The following is a 25,400-nucleotide window of genomic DNA, read 5'->3' on the forward strand; positions in this document are numbered from 1 at the left end:
ACAAAAAATATAGAGATTTGATACAAATCTTATATCCTACCTTTTAACATTAGATAACTAGAGAAATAAAATACTTAACTGCATGCCCGTAAAATATATCTACCGATATATACTGAACCACAAAAGAAATGTCACTTTATAGAAATACTTCATGAAAGTTCCCATTGAAATATCAATGCATTTTTTTGGAGGTAACTCATTTTTAAATTAGTTTGTATCCTAAATTAATGTTAACGGCCAAAAAGAGCCACAAAAATTTATCCATTACGATGACTGTATGCTGGCCAGACTGCACGAATGGTTGTCAGTGTCCACGTGAGAACCATCTACAGATTACAGCAACGATACCAGGTCACCAACAGCATGCAGTCGTCCTAAAGCCTGGTTTCTCTGATTCTTCATAGGTCTTGGTATGGCGCTAGTATCAATACAAGAATGTTGGATCTACGTATTGGGGTGCCGTTTATCAGAAAAGGCACAAGGAAACGCAAGTGAATTTAGATTATCATTGGAAGCATTCGGGACTTTGTACCGTGCATTTTGGCGCCCCATATTTGTGTCACCTTTTGGACATTAACTTTGAATTTGTAGACAGACTAATGTCAAAAACAAGATACCTACTAAAAATCCAGCGATGTTTCAATGGGAACTTTCATGAAGTATTTTCATGAAGTGATGTTTCTTTTGTGGTTCAGTATACCTATATCCAGTGTATGTACACAATGTGTCCATGTATGTAGTTGTCATGGTAGGGTATGTGTCTGTTCCTAGTTCTCAGAGAGACAGTATTTAGTAGGACTTAGTTTTGAACTCTTTGAGAACAGTGTTATTCTACTTTATTTTATTTGTAGCTGTAGATACTTTATAGTCACCTGTAGCAACCGTATTCAACATAGTAGCATCTAGTTGATTTATTACAAATATAATATTTCTCCATCTGTCACATCAGATTCCGACCTGGGTAGCCTATCTGCATTTTGGTACATTAATACAGGAGGTGTATGTCTGATTGGGAAGAAAAAGTCAAGTAAATTGTTTTTGATATGTCAGCAGGTTCAGACCCAGCCATCAGATCGACACTTTAGTAAATTGTAGAAGTGTAGCTATAAGCCTTTTTGTTATCACAGCTGGACATATTTCTATGAAAAGTGCATTCATTATGCATCAAAATTATTGTAATAAGTTTTTCTCAAATCAAACTTGAAAACAGAGATTGTTCTATTTTTGGACAAATATATTCTGGCCATTTCATGTTCAAAATGTGTTCGAAGAAAGGAATTTCCACCGAGAGAATGAGGGTATATTTGGACAAAGCATAGCTTTAATGAACAATTGACTCTGCCTGGGTGTTACCATGGTGAATACGGTGTATATATCAACTCCATATCCAGACATGTGTAGTTACAGTTATCATTTATTTTGTGTCTGTTTATAGACTTTTTTATTTCTCCCTCCTTCCTGAAGGCATGCCTATTGTACCCCTTCAACGGCGCCACCATGGTGGCAACCCAGGGCAATGGGACCATGTCTTCGTGTGGATCGTGCACTAACCTGTTTTTGATTCTGATTTCCGGCAATCAGTGTCGATTCATTTGACAGTCTGGAGCGAGCAAATCTCCAACTCCTTGAGGAGCTTCAGAGGAAGGAACTAGAGTACGCAGCAATTCAGGAGGAAGTTCTTGACCTCAACGAGAAGCTTTCTCTGGTCCGAGACGAACATTCGACCGAGATGGGTACTGGAGCCCTTCATATATTCTGTGAGATATGTCAAAAAGAGATACTGCTGAATTTTACATAGAAATATCAAACATTGCTTGTCAAATTTCAAAGAAAATTATTTTTGTGACAATATCTTGACAGTTTGGGAGATATGTATATGTTAAAGATCATAAGTATCTCTTTGTGATAATGAGGTCTGTATGAGTTTATCATTTTGTCCTTTCTGTCTTGCTCTTTTTTTGAAAGCAAGAATATTTTCCTATATTTTCACTCGTGTTTACCACATGTGGCAAGATTATACTTCCCTTGCAAATGTCAATTGTTTCTTCACTGCCATTCTGCACATGCATTCGTTGTGTGTAGAGTAGTCTAGCTTGACGCCAAGAAGTTACAGAGAAGCTAGAATTTGAATTATAGTTGATACCGATTCTATTAGAAGTCTCATTAGGAAATTGAATTAGGAAAAAATTCTTGCTTAGGATATGTGTATAATAAATAGCCAACATGAGCATTCAAAAATTATCTTTGTGAAAACGTTTGTAATGATTACGTTTTTTATTTTCATTTATTTGTTAAATTGTTTCCTTTATTTGTTAATGATTATTTTGTGCTGTGTTGTGCTATCAGTGTTTTTGTTTATTGTAATTTGTTTTGTAGGCCTGACCATCAATTTCCAACATTTTTCTCTTAACCCACTGAACAGATAAACCTGAAATCTTACAAGGATGGTTATCACCACATAAGAGATCAGAGTTGTTCATGGCAGTAAAATCAGCATCTCTAGGGGAATCTTAGACATTCAAATTTCAGATTCTCAGATTCCACAAGACCCAGACATTTGAATAATACCATGATGTGTATCAACACTGTGACACTCACATTTGTTCACACCCACAAAATAAACTTAATTTGGTTAAAATTTGAAAATGTTTAAGAATCTTCCCAGAAATCATATTGTCAATGTGCGTTTTTAGCAACAGATTTTGGATAACAAAATATGGCGAACTTGCTTTGTTGCTTTGAGTTGAATAGCAGATAGAATAGATCTGAATTTTGAAAAGATCAGAACAAACAATACTCTGTAATGAGGAGCATGAACTAAATAATAATTAGGAAAACCAGAAATTTGCACCACATCACTCCAGTTCTAAAACGACTCTATTTCTTTCACATTTCATCATGGAGCAACTTCAAGCTACTCCCTTGCCTACCCATGTTATAACAATGAAGCTCCAACCTATCACTCAAAGACAAAATGTTCATCTCAACAACACTAGCTGTAACTCTTATGGAACAAGATCCTTTAAATATGCAGCAGCTTCTTTGTGGATAGATATACCACTGGAAATAAAACAATCCCCAAACTTATCCTCTTTTAAAGACAGTGAAAAACATTCTTTTTAAGACAAGCTTTCCCCTAAACTGTTTCTTGACTGTGACTCTTCCAACAAGCACACAGAGCATACTTTACTGTGTGAATGTTGGCGCTATATACAGTAAACTACGTATATAACGAACATGGTTATAACAAACTGACATACATAACAAACTTATTTTTTGCTAGTGTGAGCTCTGACCAATGAGCACTCAGATAACATCGCACAAACTGTGATACTTGTGCGACATGTGCCATAGCATTGCGGCCATTTACGCTACATCAGGCAACGATAGGGTTTACGCCAAATTCTTGCATGGATTAGGGTTCATAGTTACTTACAGGACTTAAATACACACGTCACTACTGTAATGGAAATCGGGCATATTTATGGGTGATGGAGGAATGTAGTGGGTACAAACCAGAGAAATACTGATGATGATTCCTTTCATGAAGAAGAGTTTCTGTCATTGTCAATTTATTGAGAATCATCTATTATTTTGGACTATAATTATTTTGAACTGTGCTTTGTGATATCTTTTCAATTACAAACCGATATTTCTAAAGGGACATAACTCTTAAATGACTTATGTGATTTGTTTTCATATCATGACTGACTGAAGTGTTTTGTGTCTGTCTGCAGCCCGCTACAGAAAGCAGCTGTCTTCAGGAGGAGGCACGCCACAGGCTGTCAAGTTGGAGGTCGGGGCACTGGAGGCCACTGTGGCTGACCTCGAGCAGAAGATCAAACAGCTGGATGGTGTGGGCGAGAAGTTGGCCGAATCGATGGAAACTGCTGCTGTAAGCAGGAATCATGATCCCTCTTTCTTAAGATTTGAGTCTGGGTCAAGTCTAGGTCTAAAAGTTGTAACTAGCCCAGACCGTCTCTATGGTGTAGTGAATAGAGTATTTGCCTGGGAGGGGAAGGTCAGTAGTTTAATTCCCTTGCCACATCATTCCAAAAGATATATAGAGATGGTACTTGTTGTTACCCTGCCTGGCACTCCTCAGCATTAAGGTGATAAACAAAGACTGGTTAGTCCGCAGTCATTAATGTGTCTGATTGAGTTGTCTATGGTATCCTACAGTAGGGTATCTCATAGGGCTAGTAGTGCACACACACACACACACACACACACACACACACACACACACACACACACACACACACACACACACACACACACACACACACACACACACACACACACACACACACACACACACAGGTACATGCAGGTCTCTATGTGAGTGAAGTGATCTTGTACACGACATTAAACCCCATTGAGCCTCACCAGTAATTAGCACCATGTATGATAATGAGACATTTCCTCTGTGTAATTGGGACATTAATTACCTTTAAGGTTGATTTTCATGATAAACTTAAAGTTCGCAGACAAACAAAACAGGTTTTGAATGACTGGAATCAAACATGCTAGGATTGCCTAATGGGCCTTGAATGCCGAGAGAACTGTTGAAGGTGGCAGATATTTGGGAGCCTAGCTATTTACAGAGCATGACATCTTCGTCCAAACTCCTAAGACTATGGGCATGTGTATTGAGAAGAGTAAGGAGTGAACAGTGTATACTGAGTCACTGGTTTGTCCAAATATATTCATCATCATGTACCCTTTCACCATCTGAAATGTAAGGGAGGTAACTCTCATGTGGAACATCAGTTGTGGCCCAGATTAAAATACTTTGTCCATTTCACCAAGTAGCTAGGATGAATTAACTTGATTCTGACAAACAATGCCAATCTGGGTATCATTATGATCTAGAACTAGCGCCTGCACGAACAGACCATTAGTTCAACCAAGTGGGTTTTTTTTAAACTGTCGTATCGTATGGTTTACAAATATTTGCTTTAATGTGAAGGTCCATGTTAGAATTGGTCTTCAGCAACCCGTACTTGTTGTAAGTGGCAACTAAAAGGATCTGGTGGTCAATCTCGCTGACTTGTTGGTGCATCCCAATTGCATAGATCGATGCTCATGATGCCAATCACTGGATTGTCTAGTCCAGACTCAATTATTTACAGACCGCTGTCTTATAACTGGCATATTGCTGAGTGCATCATTAAACAATAAATAAACAAACAAACAAATCTTTGCTGACCATTCAACTTGGGTTGGATGAAATATAAATTTAGAGAAATTGTAGGTCCATATTTTACATATTTGGTATAAGTTGTTCGGGCAGGTCAGTTTAATGGAACAAATATACTTATATTGTTTCACATTGTTTAAGAATGTTTTATATTTATACAATAACTTGTATATGTAGTTTCTTCTGCACAAGATGTTTGCAGTGACCATTGACCATATACAATACAACCCGTGAAGATCCAGGTTAGAATAAGGTCTTCAGCAACCCATGCATGCCTTAAAAGGCGACTATCGGGTGACTCGGTTGATGCATATCATTGTATCCCAGTTGCGTGGATTGGTGCTCATGATGTCATCACTGGATTGCCTGGAATAGACTTGAGTATTCACAGAAAACCGTCATGTAGCTGGAATATTCCTGAGTGCTGTGTTAAACAACAAACAGACATTAATACATAAGACCATACTTCATAGTGTCAGTTTGTAGGACCTTTGTTATTGAATCTTTTAATTGTTCTAATCAGCCAAACATGGAGTTGCTCAACAAATAAGCATAAATACTGGGCAACTATTGTGTCCCGGATTCTCTGTGTCGGTGCATGCATGGCCCTGATGTGTGTGCTGTGCTCTGTTGCAGGTTGGGAAGTGGCAGAGTATAGAGGGTGAGGAACTGGTCAGCATCCAGCTGATGGAGTTGGTGGAGCAGATGAGGGTCATGCTGTTACAGGCGTCACAGTCACGTAAGTTTTGCACATTCCGCATGTTTGGCATTAGGGCAGGGAAGAGTCCAAATTTACTACCCAGGTATCCATCATCCTATTACCTGGACCTACCTGGGTAGCCGCTATAGGTCGCAAGAGTTAGGTACAAAATGCCTGAATGGGAATTATTTTACCACAGCCCTGCCAAAAACTATTTTGTTACACGTATAAAATGATCTGATCATGCATACACTGAAGTTGATAGACACTTTATCCTTACTCGAGCATAAAAGTCAGAACGAATGCTTGCATAGTCTTGTAGTTTACATTTAGTTTAACCATGGAGTGTTATTAATGTCATTAAACAGTATAGCACGTGACTAACCACGGGTCTGGGTAGTCGTGTGGGTACCTGGGTCCTATTCAGGACCCACCCCGCCCGAGTACCCGAGTTACCCGTCCGAGTCCGGTTAGGCATCCTTGATTATCCTGTATAACACATCTGTGTAACACATTGCGATATATCCCCTTGATCCATTCGCCACCACAGTTTCCTATTGAGCTTGATTTGAACATCCAGTCAGGTTAACCTCTTTCCTGATTGGAACATGTGACGTTGTCCCCATTACTTGCCTAGCTGCTCTCGTCTCAAATACAACTGGGAATGTCTTTCAGCATAATGGTTTCTGTCTCCCAATGTTAATACTCATGAAATCATCTTTTCCAGCTAAAAGTTAATGGTTATTATATATATCCAGGGTTTCCTCATATCAGACTGTGATTTTGAATGTAGGTGTTTGCTGAACTCATTATGATTGCAAGGTAATTAAAGTACAATAAAGAAGTTGTTATCCATAAATTGTGTCTATTTGTCATCCGTCAACTTCTAAGAAATCACTATGAAACAATTCATCATGATTGGTTGTTCATTTCAAGATGATTAGCGAGAGAAATTCTGTGCTAAGTTAGTAATAGTGAGTGAGTGAGTGAGTGAGTATGGTGTTGTGCCGCATTTGGCGATATTCCAGCAATATTGCAGCAGGTGACACGAGAAAACGGCTTCACACATTGTGACCATTTGGGGAACTGAACCTGGGACTTCGGCGTGACAAGTTAACACTTTAACCATTAGGCTACCCCACCACGCCTGAATAGTAATAAGAGTGATGAAGATGGGGATGTCACTCTCGAAAGGAAAGCTGTGGTAGAAATGGGTCCAGGGTATTTATTGTCATAAAATATAGATATTATATGCAGGATATTTGAGGAGCTTGTAGAGCTTGAAAGAGAATAGTAACAGTTTGATTCACATCTTACTATATGTCAAACAGTTCTGTCTCTTCCGGCTTTCAAATTCACACTTCGAAAGTATGTCAGTAGTATGTTTTATCCTATTTTTTCCGGAGTAGCCATGCCCAAACTACACTATCCTCCGTTGTTTTGTATCTGCTAGAATAAATGGCCTGACGAACAGGGACACTGGCTGGCGGGTATTGTCAGCAGAAAGTGGTTTGTGTTGCAGGCGAGGCCTCTCAGAAGTCATCTGCTCTACACAACTTTGAGAAGCTGTACAGCCAGGCCATGCAGCTGCAAGTCCAGGTCTGCTGAATGTAACTTGTAATATCTGATAATGGAGATGGTGTGCCTGGTAGAACTGTCTGCCGAATGTAACTTGTAATATCTGATAATGGAGATGGTGTGCCTGGTAGAACCGTCTGCCTCATGTAACTTGTAATATCTGATAATGGACATTGTGTACCTGGTAGAACCGTCTGCCTCATGTAACTTGTAATATCTGATAACGGACATTGTGTGCCTGGTAGAACCGTCTGCCTCATGTAACTTGTAATATCTGGTAACGGAGATGGTGTGTCTGGTAGAACCGTCTGCTGAATGTAACTTGTAATATCTGATAATGGACATTGTGTGCCTGGTAGAACCGTCTGCCGAATGTAACTTGTAATATCTGGTAACGGAGATGGTGTGCCTGGTAGAACCGTCTGCCGAATGTAACTTGTAATATCTGATAATGGAGATGGTGTGCCTGGTAGAACCGTCTGCCGAATGTAACTTGTGATATCTGATAACGGACATTGTGTGCCTGGTAGAACCGTCTGCGGAATGTTACTTGTAATATCTGATAACGGACATTGTGTGCCTGGTAGAACTGTCTGCCGAATGTAACTTGTAATATCTGATAATGGAGATGGTGTGCCTGGTAGAACCGTCTGCCTCATGTAACTTGTAATATCTGATAATGGAGATGGTGTGCCTGGTAGAACTGTCTGCCGAATGTAACTTGTAATATCTGATAATGGAGATGGTGTGCCTGGTAGAACCGTCTGCCTCATGTAACTTGTAATATCTGATAATGGAGATGGTGTGCCTGGTAGAACCGTCTGCCGAATGTAACTTGTAATATCTAATAACGGAGATGGTGTGTCTGGTAGAACAGTCTGCTGAATGTAACTTGTAATATCTGATAATGGAGATGGTGTTCCTTGCCATTCAGTTCCAAATTCAATGTAGCACAATCAAACCTACAGGTAACAGGCATGTTTATCTTCTCAACCTCTTGACCATAAGAAGTTGAGCTTTAACAAATCATAGTTAGTGTGAAAAGTAGCGTGTGTCGGGGTCCTGTATATTCACACCCGTCTTGATGAACATGTAATATTGTTGTCTCTTACCTGCCATTGACTGTGTGACACTGATTCGTTGCCCTGCTGCTGCAGATGAACAACCTCCGCCTGAGTCACCTCCAGCGGAACAAGGAGATCATGGACATCAAGCGGCAGCTGCTGCTCCAGGAAGTCAACAACCTGCTGCTCCAGGCTGACATCACACGCCGCGAGTCCGAGCTCTTCCAATACCAGGAGTCTCGCCATCCTGCCACCGTCAAACGATGGAACACATTCGGAGGCGCGGACCGCGGGGTTAGAGTGGTGAGATTGTCAGCATGCTGACGCTGATCCTTATTTGGTTGCTGTAGATGTTCGTAGTTCTCCTGGTTTAGTTCCTTTTGCAGTATTGCAAGTCTTACCATGACAATCAGCATTGATGCTGGTTCTGTTGCCCTGGTGCACTGAAAAAGTGCACATTTTTGTGTCAAATTCAAGAACATAATATTTCAGTAATTGACGTATCTATCTTCTCTCTGTCCCTTTTGTCTTGTGTTTAGGTGTTTGTGCACTGTCTGAGACTTCTGCTCATGTAGGTGTGATAGTTGCAGCTCTCCAACATTATTTCATATATGAGTCTGAGGCTACAAGTTCCATACTCATGAAAGACTACATATTACAGCTTATTCTTTTGCAGCTGTAGTGCAGTTTCTGTGTATTAGTGTTGCTCCTAATTTTATTCATTTTTATTAGTGGTGCTCCTACTTTTTTACTGTTTATTAGGGCTGCTCCTAGTTTTATTCCTATGTGATAGTGCTACTCCTAGTTTTATTACTGATTATTAGTGCTGCTCCTAGTTTAATTGCTATGTGATAGTGTACTCCTAGTTTTATTACTGATTATTAGTGCTGCTCCTAGTTTTATTCCTATGTGATAGTGCTGCTCCTAGTTTTTTTACTGTTTATTAGGGCTGCTGCTAGTTTTATTCCTGTGTAATAGTGCTGCTTGTAGATTATTCCTTTTTATTGGTGCTCCTAGTTATATTCCTGTTTATTAGGTCTGCTAGTTTTATTCCTGTGTATTAGTGCTGCTCCTGGTTTTATTTGTGTGCATTAGTGCTTCTACTATTTTTGTTCCTTCATATTAGTGCAGCCCCTTGTTATATTCCTGTGTAATAGTGCTGCTCTTAGTTTTATTCTTGTGTATTAGTGCTGCTCTTAGTTTTATTCCCGTGTATTAGTGCTGCTCTTCGTTTTATTCCTGTGTATTAGTGCTGCTCTTAGTTTTATTCCTGTGTAAAAGTGCTGCTCTTAGTTTTATTCCTGTGTAATCCTGCTCCCAGTGTTATGATAAACAAACATAATGTAAGTTTTGGGCAATTCTATGAATTATGACTATTATTTGCCACACCCTTGTCAGCCTCGGCTGCATTATGCCTTACTTATCTATATTGTCCTGGGAGATATGGCTATGTCCATATATACATATATATATATATATATATATATATATATATATATATATATATATATATATATATATAAAAATGATGTTGTTTCTGAATGCCATAGCATCTACACCTAAAAAGGGTGTACTATCGAGGGTATGTTTGTGTTCCGTGGTGGTTTTCTTTTGCTAAGATCAAATTTCTGATTTGAGGTGGTAAAGAAATGAATATGAATCAGAGTCAGTTTACTGTGTCTGAGGGAGGTATTGATGTTAAACTGTGGCATGATATCTCAGCTTGTACAATGGCTGTTCAGGAGATGTGCCCTCCTTTAGTGATAGCCATCCCTGGTTATTTCATTCCTGTACCAATGGGGATGGTGGGTAGGTGAGTGGTTAAAGCGTTCACTCATCACATCAAAGGCCCGGGTTCGATTCCCCATGTGTACAATGTGTGAAGCCCATTTCTGGTGTTGCCTGTTGTGATACTGCTGCAATATTGCTAAAAGCAACATAAAACCATACTCACTCACTCCTTTCCAAAGGCCTACACCAGTGTTGGAGACTATGAACTTCAACTGAATTGTTATGTTTCAGGTTGAGGGCCGTGAGGCAGATCGGCCGCCGCTGCAGCGATTTATGAGTTTGAAGGAGTCGGACGTGACTTCCAGTGATGACAGCTCTCAGCCGCCTGAGAAACGTGACTCCATTCCATCAAAAACAGGTGAGTCAAAATACTGATGTTTAAGTGTAGGACAACAGGTCAACTGCAGTATTTTGTCCCAACTTTGGCGGTTTCCATAGTTTTACTTATATATAAATGCGCATGCATCAGCGTGCCGAAATCCATAAAGAGACATTTTTTAGCCCAAAGGCCCCCAAAAATGAGCTAGATATTAAAAGTATGGTCTAAAACTCCGCCCATGTGGGGGCCGAGAGTTTTACAATAGAAAGTGAAGCCTTATTCTTGTGGTGTTGACTTCGTATTGTTTATTGGCGGAACTTAAATGACGTAAGACGTCACGTGTCATTACTACACATACCACTTTGCTCATGTTGTGGAATTGTAAATTCAGAAGCAGGGTCTTGTAACAAATGTTACATTTGGGATGACACTTTCTTTGTAAAGTTCAGATTCTCGTACCCTGTGTTATCTGAAAAAAAATGACGGCCAGTAAATCCTCTCGCTTCAACTGGAAATAACAAACTTTCGACAATGTCCATAAAAACGTTTGGGGAGCCAAATACTGCAGTCTAGCCTAGAACAACACACTTGTATTTAATATGACAGTATTAAGATCAACTGTGTATACCTGTTGTTATCATCATGGGTTGAGTTCAGTATATGTTAGGATGAAGGGTGGTGTATGAGTGTATGGAAGGATGAAGGCTGGTATATGAGCGTATGGAAGCCTTACCGTATTCGACGTAATAAGTGCCCAGGGCGCTGTCAAAATTAGAAATAGGGGGCTCTTATTAGAATAATATTTTCGTGATAGAAACAGAGTTGAAAGATAAATTTCATGGTTTATGCTGACAGCTTGAAATGTTTATAAACGACACATATTTTTTTCCAGAATTTAATTGCCCATAATTAAGGATGCATATAACACAGTCTTTTGTACATTGATCAATCGGAAGGGGTGCTGATTGGGATTGTTCATTAGCCAATATATTAGCAAATATCGCCGTGGGCGCTTATTACGTCGAAAGGGTGATATATGAGTATATGTAAGGATGAAGGGTGGTATATGAGTATATGTTAGGATGAAGGGTGGTGTATGAGCATATGGAAGGATGAAGGGTGGTATATGAGCGTATGGAAGGATGAAGGGTAGTATATGAGGGTATGGAAGGATTATATATGAGTATATGTTATGATGAAGGGTGGTATATGAGTGTATGGAAGGATGAAGGGTGGCATATGAGGGTTTGGAAGGATTATATATGAGTACATGTTAGGATGAAGGGTGGTATATGAGCACAAGCAAGGTTGAAGGGGTTGTATATGAGTGTATGTAAGGATGAAGAGTTGTATATGAGTGTTTATGTAGTGGATGATGGTGTCTATATGAGTGTAGGTAAATCTGTTAAACAATCTGACAATTCTCCATCTTTTGACTGCATGCTTCAAGGAATGAAAAAAACAAAGGTAAGTTGAAATGTTGAAAGCAATTTGCATTTTTTCCCATTCCTGTTTGGAAGATAAAATACCAAACTTCCTGTGACAAACATTAAAATAGCATCTCAGTGAAACCTGTATGAATAAGTTTGAATACCCATCTGTTACATACACACTAGTTTCTGATAAAAAACTTACAAGGTAGACAGAGTTGTCTGCCCTTGCCCTATCTGAATATATGGGAGATCTGTCATTCGCTGCTGAAAATTGTGTGAATAGAAAAAGAAAGTATGTTTACCCAATGAACATAATATTAGTGTGAAAATATTAGGTGTTTTTTTTGTGTCAATAAATTGAAAAACATATTCAGTCAAATGGATTTGGTCAAGTGATGCTGAACATGACTGATGAACAAATTAATATTTATTGTGTTTGCCCTCATATATAAATGCAGTTTGATATACAACAAAATATTCTTGTATTCTTTTGTAAACTTTTTGTCCAAAAGACTTTTACTCAATATTCAATAGAAACGCCCAAAAATGCTGAGACTTTGTAAATGTTTGAAAATGAAAATAACATGAAGTTAGAATTTGTTTGAACAAAGTGAATATCATCATGACATTTTCTCTCTTTCAGCTTTGGAAACGAGGAAGCAAGAAAAAGTAAGAGAGCCTATTGAGCGACAGCCGGCTGATGGTGTTGTGTCAGTGTCGTCTGCTGATCGGGACAGAATTCATTCCAAATCTGTTTTAGAACAGGATGAACAAACCACTGACAATGTTGAAAAACACTTGCAAACCATGAAAGGAAGTGATAAAACGCCTCTAGAACGCAAAGCTTCTATACATGATGATAATCTTGAAGTAGTATGCACTCTTAGTTTGCCTACTGCACTTGTTTCTCTGCCCAAGGATATATCAAAGACTGAGTTAAATGTCCCTAAAGTGGAGAAGGGGTCTCCCACTTTGGAGACGTGTGTTGCTAAGCAACCAGTGAGTAGAACCTCTGAGGGCGCTGCTTCCAGCCAGTCGCAACAAGTAACAGAGACCCCTGATGAACCCATTCCAGAGCGGCTTCGAGGTCTGGACAAACCCAGACTCGTCAAGTCTGCCAAGATCATTGATGATGAATATTCCCCGACTGAAACTGTGATGAAGTGTACAGAAATGCCTACATCAGTAGAATCGTATAAAGTTGAGAGTGGTCCTGTGCACAAGGCTACTCAAGATGTAGATATTACAGTCCACGGGAAACCTGCTCAGAGTCCAAAGATTAAGTCCCAGCACCCAGCGAGAGCTCGGGATGCACCACACAGGGAAACTGAGGACAGCGGGAGCACCTCCCCAAAGTCAGAGTCCGACGCTACTGCGGCAAAACCACCACTGCCACCATTCACACAAAGCACACCAGTGAGCACACATTCCCCACGACCTCGTGCGTACCTAGATCCTGAGGTCCGATCACATAGTGCAGGCGAAATCTCCCATCAGAGTGGAGGCGATGATAAACCATTGTCAGACATGATCAAGAAGTTTGAGAAACGTGCCACTGTCTGCGAGACAGCGCAGCACACTTTCGAGTTACGGAAAACCCCAAGTCTGACGCTGTACCTGCCGCAGGTGGGTTTGGTGTCACCGGTGCGTCGCCTCAAGCCGGCCGCGGAGCTCCTAAAGGAGAGTCAGCGGTACCGGAGTGGCCACACCGTGTACTCTGCCCGCCTGCGCCAACGCTACCTCAAAGAAGAGGAAGGCCGACAGCAACAACAAGAAAGGGCAAAGAGCCATGACAAAGAAAACATCTCCGCAAGCTATGTACAAACCATGGTACAAAGACTATCAAGAGAGGGCACACCCACAAAAAGTGTGGATTCTTCCAAAAATAATTCCTCATTATCATTACAAAGAAGTGATTCTCCGCGCACTCAATCCGAGTTTGTTTCGCATATTGTACGCAAACTTTCCTCTCCCAGTGGACCAGAGCATAAGTTCATTGTCCCCCTGAAAGATGTGACTAATGATGGACAGGTTAAGAAACTAGCAGAAGTGTTTGACACTTCGCCTAGTCCGAAGTCTTCCCCTGAAAGGACTTTCTCCGATTCAGAAGTCAGAGAATACCGGAAAAGAGAGAAAAGCCGAGTGCCTCCCTCACAACGCAGGTCTTGTGAGCTGGGGGCACTCCATGACCCAAGTTCTGTGATATCTAGTGACAGCTCCTTGAAACCAGATTCAACTATAAGTCCCACAAACCATCAATCCATGCCATTGTTGTTCGGGACAGAGAGACAGGCCTCGCTGGAGTGCGCTCAGAGGGACCGGAGCGCCACCTATAGTGCCAGCGAGCAAACACAAAGTAAGACAGGGAAAAAACCGGAACATGACGACGAAATAACTGTTGTCTCTCAAGAAACATTATCATCGTCTTCATCTCAACAAGCCTCCGCAAGCCTCTCACCCACTCATGGGGAACAACCTGCATTCCCAAAGTCACCGAGATCAGGACACAAAGTCGATTTCAGTAAACTGCCTTCGCCAAAGTTACACAAACGTTCAGAAGGAGGCAAGAAAAAGAAAATGGGGACCATTGGTGTGCTTTGTCAACAATCAATGTCATTTGACCTGGGTGTAACTCTTCATGCAGTAGAACCTGAATCACCAACAAAAGGTGTGGTTTTCCGCAAATCAAAGCGTTCGGACTCTACTTCTCCGCCCGCTTCCCAGCGGTTTTCTTCCACCAGTTCGGAAGGGGAGGGGGCACCTGCCTCGCCAACTGATGACAAGAAACGGTCTCGGAGGCTTCTGGATTCCAGTTGGCTCCATAAGCCAAAGAAATTCTTCAAAGTTTCGAAGTGAGTATCATGATGAAAAGGGAAACTTTCATCTTAAATAATGTTGTGGTTCTTATTCTATTCAGTGAGTTGTTAAACAAATTTTACATGAGGATCTTAAATTACTTTATTGTAACTTGATGGTAGGTGATGCTGATATAAGAATATAAGAAGCCTTCCATTGTCAATACTTCACAGGTTTATGTTCACTATGTTTCTTCATCACCCATGAATAATGGGGCCGATATGTGATGCTGTTAGTCAAGAGTGAGTGAGTGAGTGAGTAGTTTTACACCATTTTTAGCAATATTCCAGCAATATCACGGCAGTGGACACTGAAAATGGGCTTCACACATTGTACCCTTGTGGGGAATCGAATCCGTGACTTAGGCTTGACAAACAAACACTTTAACCACTAGGCTACCCCACCACCCCTTTAGTCAAGAGATAAATGAGGCACTGTATATATGAGGCAGCGAATGTATGAGGCAGTTTATGCATGAAGTAGAGAAGTCAACTTAATCCATGCTTCCACTTTGTGCAAATCCTGTTGCCTGATATTGAAGTAGAGTAGTGAGTGAGTGAGTTTGATTTTACGCCGCTTTTAGCATTATTACAACAATATCACGGCGGGGGAAACCAGAAATGGGCTTCACGCATTGTACCCATGTCGGGAATTGAACCCGGGTCTTCGGCGTGACGAGCGAACGCTTTAACCACTAGGCTACCCAACCGCTCTGTGTGTAGAATAGATAACCACAAGCTGTAGCTATGTGGCACAAGAAATATTGCCATTTGTGCGAGGTAATCTGAGCGTTCAATGGGATGAGCACTCGCTGATTTCCCTCTCACTGGAACCAGGCCGAGGCTTGATTCATTGCTTAAACAAAGGGACGACACCACAAAGTTTGCCGCATCCAGCAATATTCCAGCTATAAGACGACGGTCTGTAAATAATCAGGTCTGGACTAGACAATCCAGTGATTGACATCATAAGCATCGATCCACACAATTGGGATATGATGACATGCATCAACCAAGTCAGCGAGCCTGACCACCCGATCCCATTAGTCGCCCTGATGACAAGCATAGTTGCTGCAAAGTACGTATTCACTGATGGTGAAGGAACGTAGTGTATGCAAACCTGTGAAGTATTGACGATGGAAACTTATCTCAAAGTTTCCTCTGGACCTTCAACTACCAGATTAGAAAACTCACCTGTAGCCAGTGTGCAAAATAGCTGTCTGCCCTCTTGCTGTGGCTAGTAAAATTACAGTTGGACTAAAGATTCTGAAATGTGCCTTGTAATGGTGATTTTTTTACACAACTCTTGCTGGTAGTGGATGAAAATATCAAAAGTTCTCCTGATCATCAGACAACCAAATTAATAACCATAACAAAGCAAGGTTGCAAAATCAGAGTTGCCCCCTTTTTATTATATTTGACGCAAGATTTGCAATTTGGGTTTACTTTTTTTTTATACTTTCGCAGAATCAAATGTCTGGAACAATAAACTGTCGGATATTTAAGCTTGTGAAATTTGAAACTGTCTGGTAACTTTTAAGGCTAGCTAGACCAAATGACTAGAAATATTTTGAGACTATTTCACACACTGCCTGCATTTGAGAAACGCACTGATGTAATAATGCCACAACATTGATATTACCAGTGACAAATGGAACAATAGGTACTACAATAGGTATACTACATGTTATTGACACAGTCAACTCTTGTGATCTCTTCTCTCACTGTGTTTGTGGGTGAGTGATGGCTAACTCTGTGACTGACAATGTTACAGCTATGTTACAGCACCTGAAAAGGTAATGGAGACAGTTAAAGATAAACCAGTGGTTGATAGTGTGAGCAACAATGTCCTTAGATGTTTTCAGATTTGTTGTCGTTCTTGAGTGGCGATGCCTTGAAATTTAATTTGGAACTGACAGTGTTAGCTAAATGTTTCAAATGTAAAGCTTTCCAGTTTTCCAACACACAATAACACCCATAATCTGAAAATATTTCTATCAACATTGTAAAATACGAGTAATTTTCCATGGCACTCTCTCAACATGACCTCTCACGGCTGTGAGACAGACATAATGTCGGCCTGGGATGGAAGGAATCATGATATAATGGATGATGTCATATGCTTCCATGGTAACAGAACCCGCCTAGTGAGCAGATTGAATAAAACAACCAACTCAAATACCTGATAAATAATGATAAAACTTAATAGTGAATTTCCATTTTTCAAATTTGGGATTGAGAAAAAAATACAAATCAAGAAAAGTATTCATACAAGTGAATATTTCCAGGATCTAATCTTGTTTATAAATGTTTTTCAACCATTCAGACTGCAGCACCCATTTCCCTTCCTGTTACAATACAGTCAGGGCTGAGAAAAGTCCCCTGTTGTAAAACTGGCTCAATTTGAAATGACGGTGCTACCTGGCTGATTTTGTATCATTGTACCGTGTGGTATGTATCGTTGCACATGCTATTAACCATTGTTTACCAGGATCTGACTCAATTATCTACAGGCTGCTGTGATACAACTTGAATATTGCTGATGGCAAAATGACACAACATTCACTCGCTCACTCATGAGACACAGAGAGAAAAGGACAATCTCATTATACATAAGATCTTACTCTCTGATACAATACCTCGTTGTGTGAAGATCTGTAGATTCTTTAACAGAAGCTATAATCACGTAAAGCAAAGTAAACTTTGGTGCCCACACTAAATGAAGGATGTGATGGGTTCTTGACGCAATTGGATACATGTAAGCTTTCTAAAGGAATCAGCTTTTTAAAAGAAAACCACACACAACCCAAATATTCCTTGATGGTACTCCCTATTGGGTGTAGATGCCATGTCTCTCAAATTGCAGATTTTACTATTTACATTCAGAACTTTCCATTTAAGTTTATTTTCGAGATACTAAATCAGATATGCTTTTATGAATGCTTCACTCACTTGTACCAAACATTTAGAAGCCTCGATGTTGATTGGCTGATTTAAAAGTGAATCTGAAACAACCTTTTCTGGAGTGGTTGTCAGCTCTTCAACCGGAAAGTTATCGTATCACAGAGAGTAAAAGATGTGATTTTAATGCGATTGATGAAATGATGTCCAGTTTGCAAATATGTATACAACTTCCACATTGTAATTCTTCTTAAGATATGTTTAAATTGTGACAAGTTCGGAACTAAATATGACACTGATGACAAGCATGTTACTGAACGGCAATCTCCCATTTTTGTTCCTTTCCGTTTTTTACACTAACAGTCGATTTTGAAAAGACTTCAATCATCTATTTCCTTAAAATCATCAGAGTGTCAGAATTGCTAAGCACTAACACATATCAAAATGCAATAATCCATTCTTATTCCTCGACTGTATTTTCATACCTTGTATGGAAATAAGTTGGTTGTTGATCGCCGTTGTAGGTGCACATGCTGTAACCTTCAGTGTACATGCCGTCACCAGTAGCTTGCTGTTATTTCCTCAATGTCCTGATTTTCTCTGATCAGATGATACCCATGGCTGGTTAGGCCGATAATGTTCAGTCCGTAGGTACGTACGTACGTGCGTCCGTCTTGTTGTGTGCTTGTTTGTCTGTGCTATATGTGGTTTATTTTACATCTTCTAATCTTTCTCTTTCAGTCTAATACTATCATTTCCTTCAACACTCTCAAGTATTTATTCTGGAGAAGTTAGGAGCCATTTCTTTTGATGTACCAACTGTGTAGATTTTAAACAATTAGTGCATTAGAAAAACTGTTAGTTAATGATGGTGATAGTACATAATTGCCGAAAAGTGATAAAATCTTCTTGATATTTTAAGTTATTGGTTTAACAGAAATAAAATGTCGAAAAAGTATGTTTCCCCTGCATTGATCATACGGTCCACACATTCAGATTAAGTCTTAGGATTGATCAGTTGATTGATTGATTCAAAAGAATATTTTGGAAATGGTGACATCAAAATTTGCTTTAGAGGAAAAAAATGTAAGGATTTCTCGTTCCATCACTATATTTTTCGATCACATCAGTGAAATAAATCTTATATTACTCTGGAAATTCAATTTAGAAGAAATTATATCCATTTTCTTAAAAGCATGGGTGATTATTCACGTTCTACATCTATAGTAAGCCAATGTATAAGCGATGACATTCGAAGTGCTAAGGTCACTTTGTGGATAAGATAGTTAGGTCGTTAGAAACATTTGGCTTTCATTCAGCTGTTCAAGGAGGAGACAACTCTAACGCTGTGGCTTGCACTATACTGACCACACATCATGTCCCATATTCATCCCAGAAATAGCAATATATTGACAGTATTGGTTTCACGAGTGAGCTATTTTCTGCACTGTAAAAATCCTCCTGTTTGATGTTGTATTGCGAGCAAATCATCGGAAATAATTAGCGTGTACAAGCTTACTGGCTAAGTTTTTCTCAAAGTTAGTTTAAAATGCATGTCTTGCCACTAAGTGCTATTTATTGATCTTATTTTCTTGCATGTAATATCCTCCATAGAGTTTGATGTAAGTGATTTCTAAGAGAGTGATGTAAATATTTTTGTAGTTTCCTTCAGGTCATAAGTGTTAATTGATTGGAAGTGTTAACTGATTGAAACTTTGAAATTGACAATGACTTTGAAAGCACCATGTCGGATGTGTCTGTCAATTATTAAATCAACAAAGTCCTGAATTAAGATGGTCATTCAATTTTCGAAAGTTTTGAAAATGTGCTTGAATATGTTGGTTAGTTTCAGCTTGGAGCCTCAAAGTAAGTTTGTAAGTAGAAAATGTTGTACCCAAGAAAGGGAACTCATTTATGTTTGAGCAGAATAACGTTATAGATATGGTACAGGTAGACTGTCTATGTTAAGCGTCCCCGCTGGAGTATAGCTGGAATGATACTGAGAGACATGTAACTCAACAACATCTATGGTCTATTGTAACTGTTAAAGTATAGGTCTAAAACCATTGCAACTTTCTTGGATTGCCATGGAAGAAAGATAATTAAGGCATTATTCAAGTTTCTTCTTTCCTGTCTGTCAAATCCGATCTGTCTTTCTTGCTGTTGCTGTCCTTTGTAGTTTGTGTCGACAAGGCCTATAATCCTGTGTGTATGATTGACAGATGCTGATTGGTCAGACTACAGACATGGCAGCACATGCTGGTGTCGGGGCAGGCTCAGACGTCAGATGTCGCCCTGATGGAGCGGACAGGAAATGCTATGCATTATGGGAAGACCAGGTGTGATGAGGAGCCCGCCATGTTGTGCTGGCCGGGCGCTGGCAGCCATGTTGGATATCACCGACTCAGGACGAAGAAGACAACACGGTCCCGCGTCTTGACCTTGACCTTTCCGCAATTTCCCTAGCAGCTGGCTTCAGTCAGACATTATTTCGCTTATTCATTTCGTCGTCAGATCATAACTTGTCATCATCATAATCACGGACGTCATCATCATCAGGAACATCCTCATCACCATTACTGTTGTCAGTGTAGACGTGATCATCGTTCCCAGCTAGAGCTCGTGTACAGCAATAGTAAAACATGTCAGCGCGGACTGACTCTCTTCATACATGGTGCTGAACTTATTTGTAAATGTTTGTCTTCAGTTTGTAAATATTGTTTGTAAAGAGGAGATGTGCAGTGCAGCACCCGGGTGTCGCACGGAACTTCAGTGTACAGAAAGTGTACAAAATTCTTCTAAGATATACTACATCAATTTCACTGTGTAGATACAACCTTCAGTTGGTCTGTGTAAAATGCAAGTGTACAGTTCATCAAAGAAGCTGTTGAAAATACTCAAGTTGTGTTCATATTTCAATGCAAAAGCTAAGCTGGTTATGTATATTATGAACATGTGATATGAAGAAAGTGGAAGCTCCAGATCTCTGGGGGACGTCATGACCAGTATTACCCCTTCCAGAACAATCCTGACAGCAATCGGCTGTTACAAATCTAGATTATCGTTCTTCTGTGATGAGCTGATATGGCACATCTTTCTCCACTTCTATTTATTCCATACTCTTTCAGGTACTGTTGGGGCTTTGTTCTATCCCAGCAGCAGCAAGTTGGCCAGATGCTGTCTTTGGACAAATTATCGCTGAATTCATACAGAAAAGCGTTGTGTTATTTAAGGCAACTGACAACACCTTTATACAAGCTGAAGCTAAATCTCCACATCTTTCAGTGCCCCTGTTTACATATAGATAAGACTTTAATAAACACGCTATATCTATTTGTAGTAAGACAAGCAGAGCACAGCATCCAAGTGAAGGCACACATACTTGCAAGTGGATAAACATGTAGACATGTATTCAAGCACTCAAGCAGACCTAAGCATCTATGTAACTTAAGAACTTAGGTAGATATGCTAAGCATTATGTAATTTAAGCACTTTTAAACAAAGCTAAGCATCATTGTAATTCCAGTATGTATGTACCATAGATAAGCGTTCGAGTTCAGATATGAGCAGCATCTGGCCAAGCTGTCTTACTGTATGATCTCTCTTCTATTCCCTAGTGCCAAACATTGAGGTGTGGCACTGACCGCGTTCTCAGCCACCAGGACTGTCCACAGCTCTACCCTAGTTACCTTGGTACCATGCTACCTGGATGTAACGTTGTGGACTGTCCACAGCCCTACCCTAGGTACCTTGGTACCATGCTACCTGGATGTAACGCTGTGGACTGTCCTGGGGTGTGTGAGCAAGCTGGCGGGCAGCAACTTGGTGCAGCTCTCTTGGCTGATGCACATCTCTGATCAAGAGTAAATGTATCAAAGTCTACCTGTTTTTGTTGTTTTTGCTTCGACTGTGTGACTTCCACAGTAGTAAGGACACTTCATACATAACACTGACATCGAGGGATATTCTTAATCAGTCTGTGTATCACAGAATGTCCAAGTATGTACAACTAAGCCCTGTATTTCCAGAGGTACCATTCCAAATGAAATCATCCATATTGGCAAAGCACCAGAAAAACGAATCTTGTGTGAAGTATTAGATATATACTGACTTTCCAACAACATCGTCTGGGTTGCCAGTACGGCTGGGACAGGTAACTCGGGTACTCGGGTTGGATGGGTCCTGAGTAGGCCAGAGTACCCACTGTACTACCCAGACCCTTGGTAAGTCATGTAATATATTGTTTAATGACAAAAATTTACTCTAGCTCAGGGACTACAAGTCGCTTATGTTAGAATTTCTGATGATGCACACATTCCTTTTGACTTGTATGTGTTTGAGTAAAGATAAAGCTTCAGTCAACTTCAGTGTACTCATGATCTGATCGTTTGATATATGTATCAAATTGGTTTCCAAGGGATGGAGTAAAACAATTCCCAATAAGACATTTTGTACCCAACTCTTAAGACCTGCAGTGGGTACCCAGGTAAGGGTCATAGGGGGTCGGGTACCTTGGGTAGTAAATTTTGAATCGTCCCATTCCTAGTTGCGAGGGTACTGGCTTAACGAGTTTTAGATTAACAAGATCATATGGGTTGTGCGGTTTCTGGAATAATGGCATCAAGGTTAACAAGACAGGGTCGTGAGGTTGCTGGACTAATGGCGCCCAGATTAACAAGACAGGGTCGTGAGGTTGCTGGACTAATGGCGTCCAGATTAACAAGACAGGGTCGTGAGGTTGCTGGACTAATGGCGCCCAGATTAACAAGACAGGGTCGTGAGGTTGCTGGACTAATGGCGTCCAGATTAACAAGACAGGGTTGTGAGGTTGCTGGACTAAAGTCTAATGGTGTCCAGATTAACAAGACAGGGTTGTGAGGTTGCTGCAGTAACGGTGCAGATTAACAAGGTTTCCCTGTATAATATCTGAGACGGATAACTACACCTTGCATTAATATGGTGTTGGAGAAAAACAGGAAAGTATTTATTACTTGCTAAAACAGATGCTCTCTATCTCCATTATAAACTCCTTACCCAGTGTACAACATTTAGAGTTCATGAGATTTACTGAATCTCAAGCCCATACTTTGATAAAAGTAATAAATATTCTTACATATTGAAAGTGCTTATTATAAAGTAAGAACTTCACTGTGACATTGGCTTTAATAGGAGCATCCATAAACTCAGACCCTGAACTTAATAAAGTTTCATTAAATAAATTGGAAAATGGGCATTAACCATGCATGTAACATGTCATCATTAAAGGTGGAAAAAGACACAAATGCCAAGGGGTATAAGATTATAGAAAATAAAATACAAAGTGAATGGTGGTCAGTGAACAGATCAATAGGATAATTTGTAGCTCCCAAAAGAATTCTCAGTTGTAGAGTAAGTTTCCTGGGGCATGTCCAATAACAGACAGGGTGGGCGATGATGTTTGCATCTTGTAACAAGACACTTGCATCAATTGTCACCTTACATGTGTTCTCAGTATCTGATGTTTTCAAGACTGGAAAGTACATGAAAATGACTTTTACTCATTCAAAGCACAACAGTGGTTATCCCAAGGGAACTTTGTCTTTTGGGCCAACAACTTACTGGGTGGGGCCAATACATCAGAGGAATTCTGACATTTTATGTAGCAACCACCCATACCCAGAAATCTTGTTTGTTGGAAGAGGCGTTATAAGATAGCAAGTGAATTGTTCATCCTAAAAGGCATTATCTTTTAATCTCCATCTGGTTTAGCAAAAGCCGGAATATTCTTTGCACGTTCAGTTGTGGGATTGGTAATAATCCTTCAAAAGGTCCAACTTATTAACAAACTTAGCTGGACCCATTCTGTTAATTATATATGATACATTCGTCAAGTCTCTGTTTTGGATAAGGAGTTCACCTGTGTTGGGTTGGTAAAACATCATGATAGGTAGGTGTTGTCAGATTTGGGTACCAGAATGCATTGTGAACTCCACTTTCAGTCACTTGGTTCAGTCATATTGTTTCCTGACATATACTTGCACGTCTTGTCAGGGAATGCCTCAGTTTAGTGGGTTCATACAATATGGATGTTGTTTCACAGGCAATGCATCACCTACATCTATGTCATGTCTAAGTCAATATGACGGCACGTGGTCCTGTGCACAGCACACAAGTCACAAATCAGGTGAAGTTAAGCAACATTGGTCGTGGACAGTCCTTGGATGGGTGAACGTGTTTGGAAGCTCGACTCCTGGGAGTTTTTTGGGCTTTGGTACTGCCCATCACTGAAGCACATGTAACATGTGTGGTGTCTCGGGCAAGCGTTCGAAATGTGCCTCTGTTCACCCAGCAGTGAATGGGTACCCGGTAGGATGAGATGGTAATGTGGTGGTTAACCTTCTAGCTCCTCAAAGGCAGCTTGGGTTGTATACTCCCTAGGAAGCTGAAAATCATGGTTGAATGCACACTGAACCATTGCCTGGGTAATAATAGTTTATCACTTTGAGCATGTCACTGTGGTGTGGATATAGCACAATATAAATAGGCCAACTATTATTATGACAAAGTATATCCAGTAACAAATGGACAAACTTGTGAAATAATTGTCAATTGACAATTGTCTGTTGTAAGGTGAGATAATTTCACATCAAGTTTCTTAATTTCACTTTTTGTCATTTAAACTTCACATCAAGGCTATAACAAGAAGCTACGGCAAACACACTGATTTCTTCAAAACCCTGATTCCCTCCCTCCTTCCCCACTTGGAGACTCAGAATAAGTCTCATCCCAAAATTCCATATTGAAGATATTGATTTCACAATATTTCTGTGTAAAGCAACAAGTGTAGAATGAACACTGGCATTGAAATGTTTGGATTACAATTAGAGAATTTTCAGCAAGTTTAATTTTCACATGCTGGATGAGCCCCCAATTTCGGTTACAATGTGATTTCCAAACTGAAACACAAAGGTTAACACTGAAATTGGTACGTACAGAACTAAACTGTGAAATCATTCAATGATGAAACACTATCAATGAATAATCAGTACATTAGATTGAAACACAGTTTTAGGTTTACAATAACAAGGGCAGCTGGGTAAAATGAGTGGCAGCAACAGGAAAACAGCGTTATCACTATCCCCCGCCATGGGGCACATTGGTATTTTGTTTGTTCATATAGTAGTGAATATAAACTTTAAAAAAGAGTCCTATAGAGGCCTTAAGAAGAGATGCGCACTAGGGTCGCTTTATGTCATCAGACAAAATGATTAAATTTGATTTAATACACACAAAAGGCTCCTTCTCTGGAAAAAAATAACTTATGGCACCATATCTCGAACAGTCTTGAAAAGTATCTTCAGGACTTTCTGAGAAAAAATTTCCCAATTGCAGACACTATGCACATGGATCAAGGATACCTGTATGCTCAAAATCTAAAAATGTGGAAAGGGAAGTAACTCTGGAGAAAAAAGAAATACAGGACCACATGTCTTCACATGTATCTCATAGATAAGCATGCAAAGTTTCATTCATGTAACGTCAGTAGTTTGAGAAAAGTTGCCACACTATGCAGTAAG

General features: G+C 40.0%; 1 protein-coding gene across 7 annotated transcripts in view; it reads left to right on the plus strand.

Moving 5' to 3' along the window:
* Positions 1–21,724, plus strand: part of LOC139468266 (calponin homology domain-containing protein DDB_G0272472-like) — a 91,754-nt gene extending 70,030 nt beyond the window's left edge. The window contains exons 7-15 of one of the 7 annotated variants that reach the window (XR_011653676.1): positions 1,582–1,757; positions 3,738–3,895; positions 5,840–5,942; positions 7,426–7,502; positions 8,639–8,848; positions 10,568–10,694; positions 12,732–14,940; positions 18,369–18,495; positions 20,067–21,724. Coding sequence is in view for 2 of the 7 variants with exons in the window: in XM_071250117.1 (XP_071106218.1) it covers positions 1,582–1,757; positions 3,738–3,895; positions 5,840–5,942; positions 7,426–7,502; positions 8,639–8,848; positions 10,568–10,694; positions 12,732–14,940; positions 20,067–20,073 (3,067 nt within the window). In the remaining 5 variants the exon portion in view is untranslated. The remainder of the gene's footprint in view (positions 1–1,581; positions 1,758–3,737; positions 3,896–5,839; positions 5,943–7,425; positions 7,503–8,638; positions 8,849–10,567; positions 10,695–12,731; positions 14,941–18,368; positions 18,496–20,066) is intronic. The other 6 variants (XR_011653677.1, XR_011653679.1, XR_011653678.1 and 3 more) reach the window with 6 other exon arrangements.
* Positions 21,725–25,400: the final 3,676 nt, after the last annotated feature.

This window comes from Haliotis cracherodii, unplaced genomic scaffold (assembly GCF_022045235.1).
Source record: "Haliotis cracherodii isolate W230 unplaced genomic scaffold, xgHalCrac1.p SCAF_2, whole genome shotgun sequence".
Taxonomy (NCBI): domain Eukaryota; kingdom Metazoa; phylum Mollusca; class Gastropoda; order Lepetellida; family Haliotidae; genus Haliotis; species Haliotis cracherodii.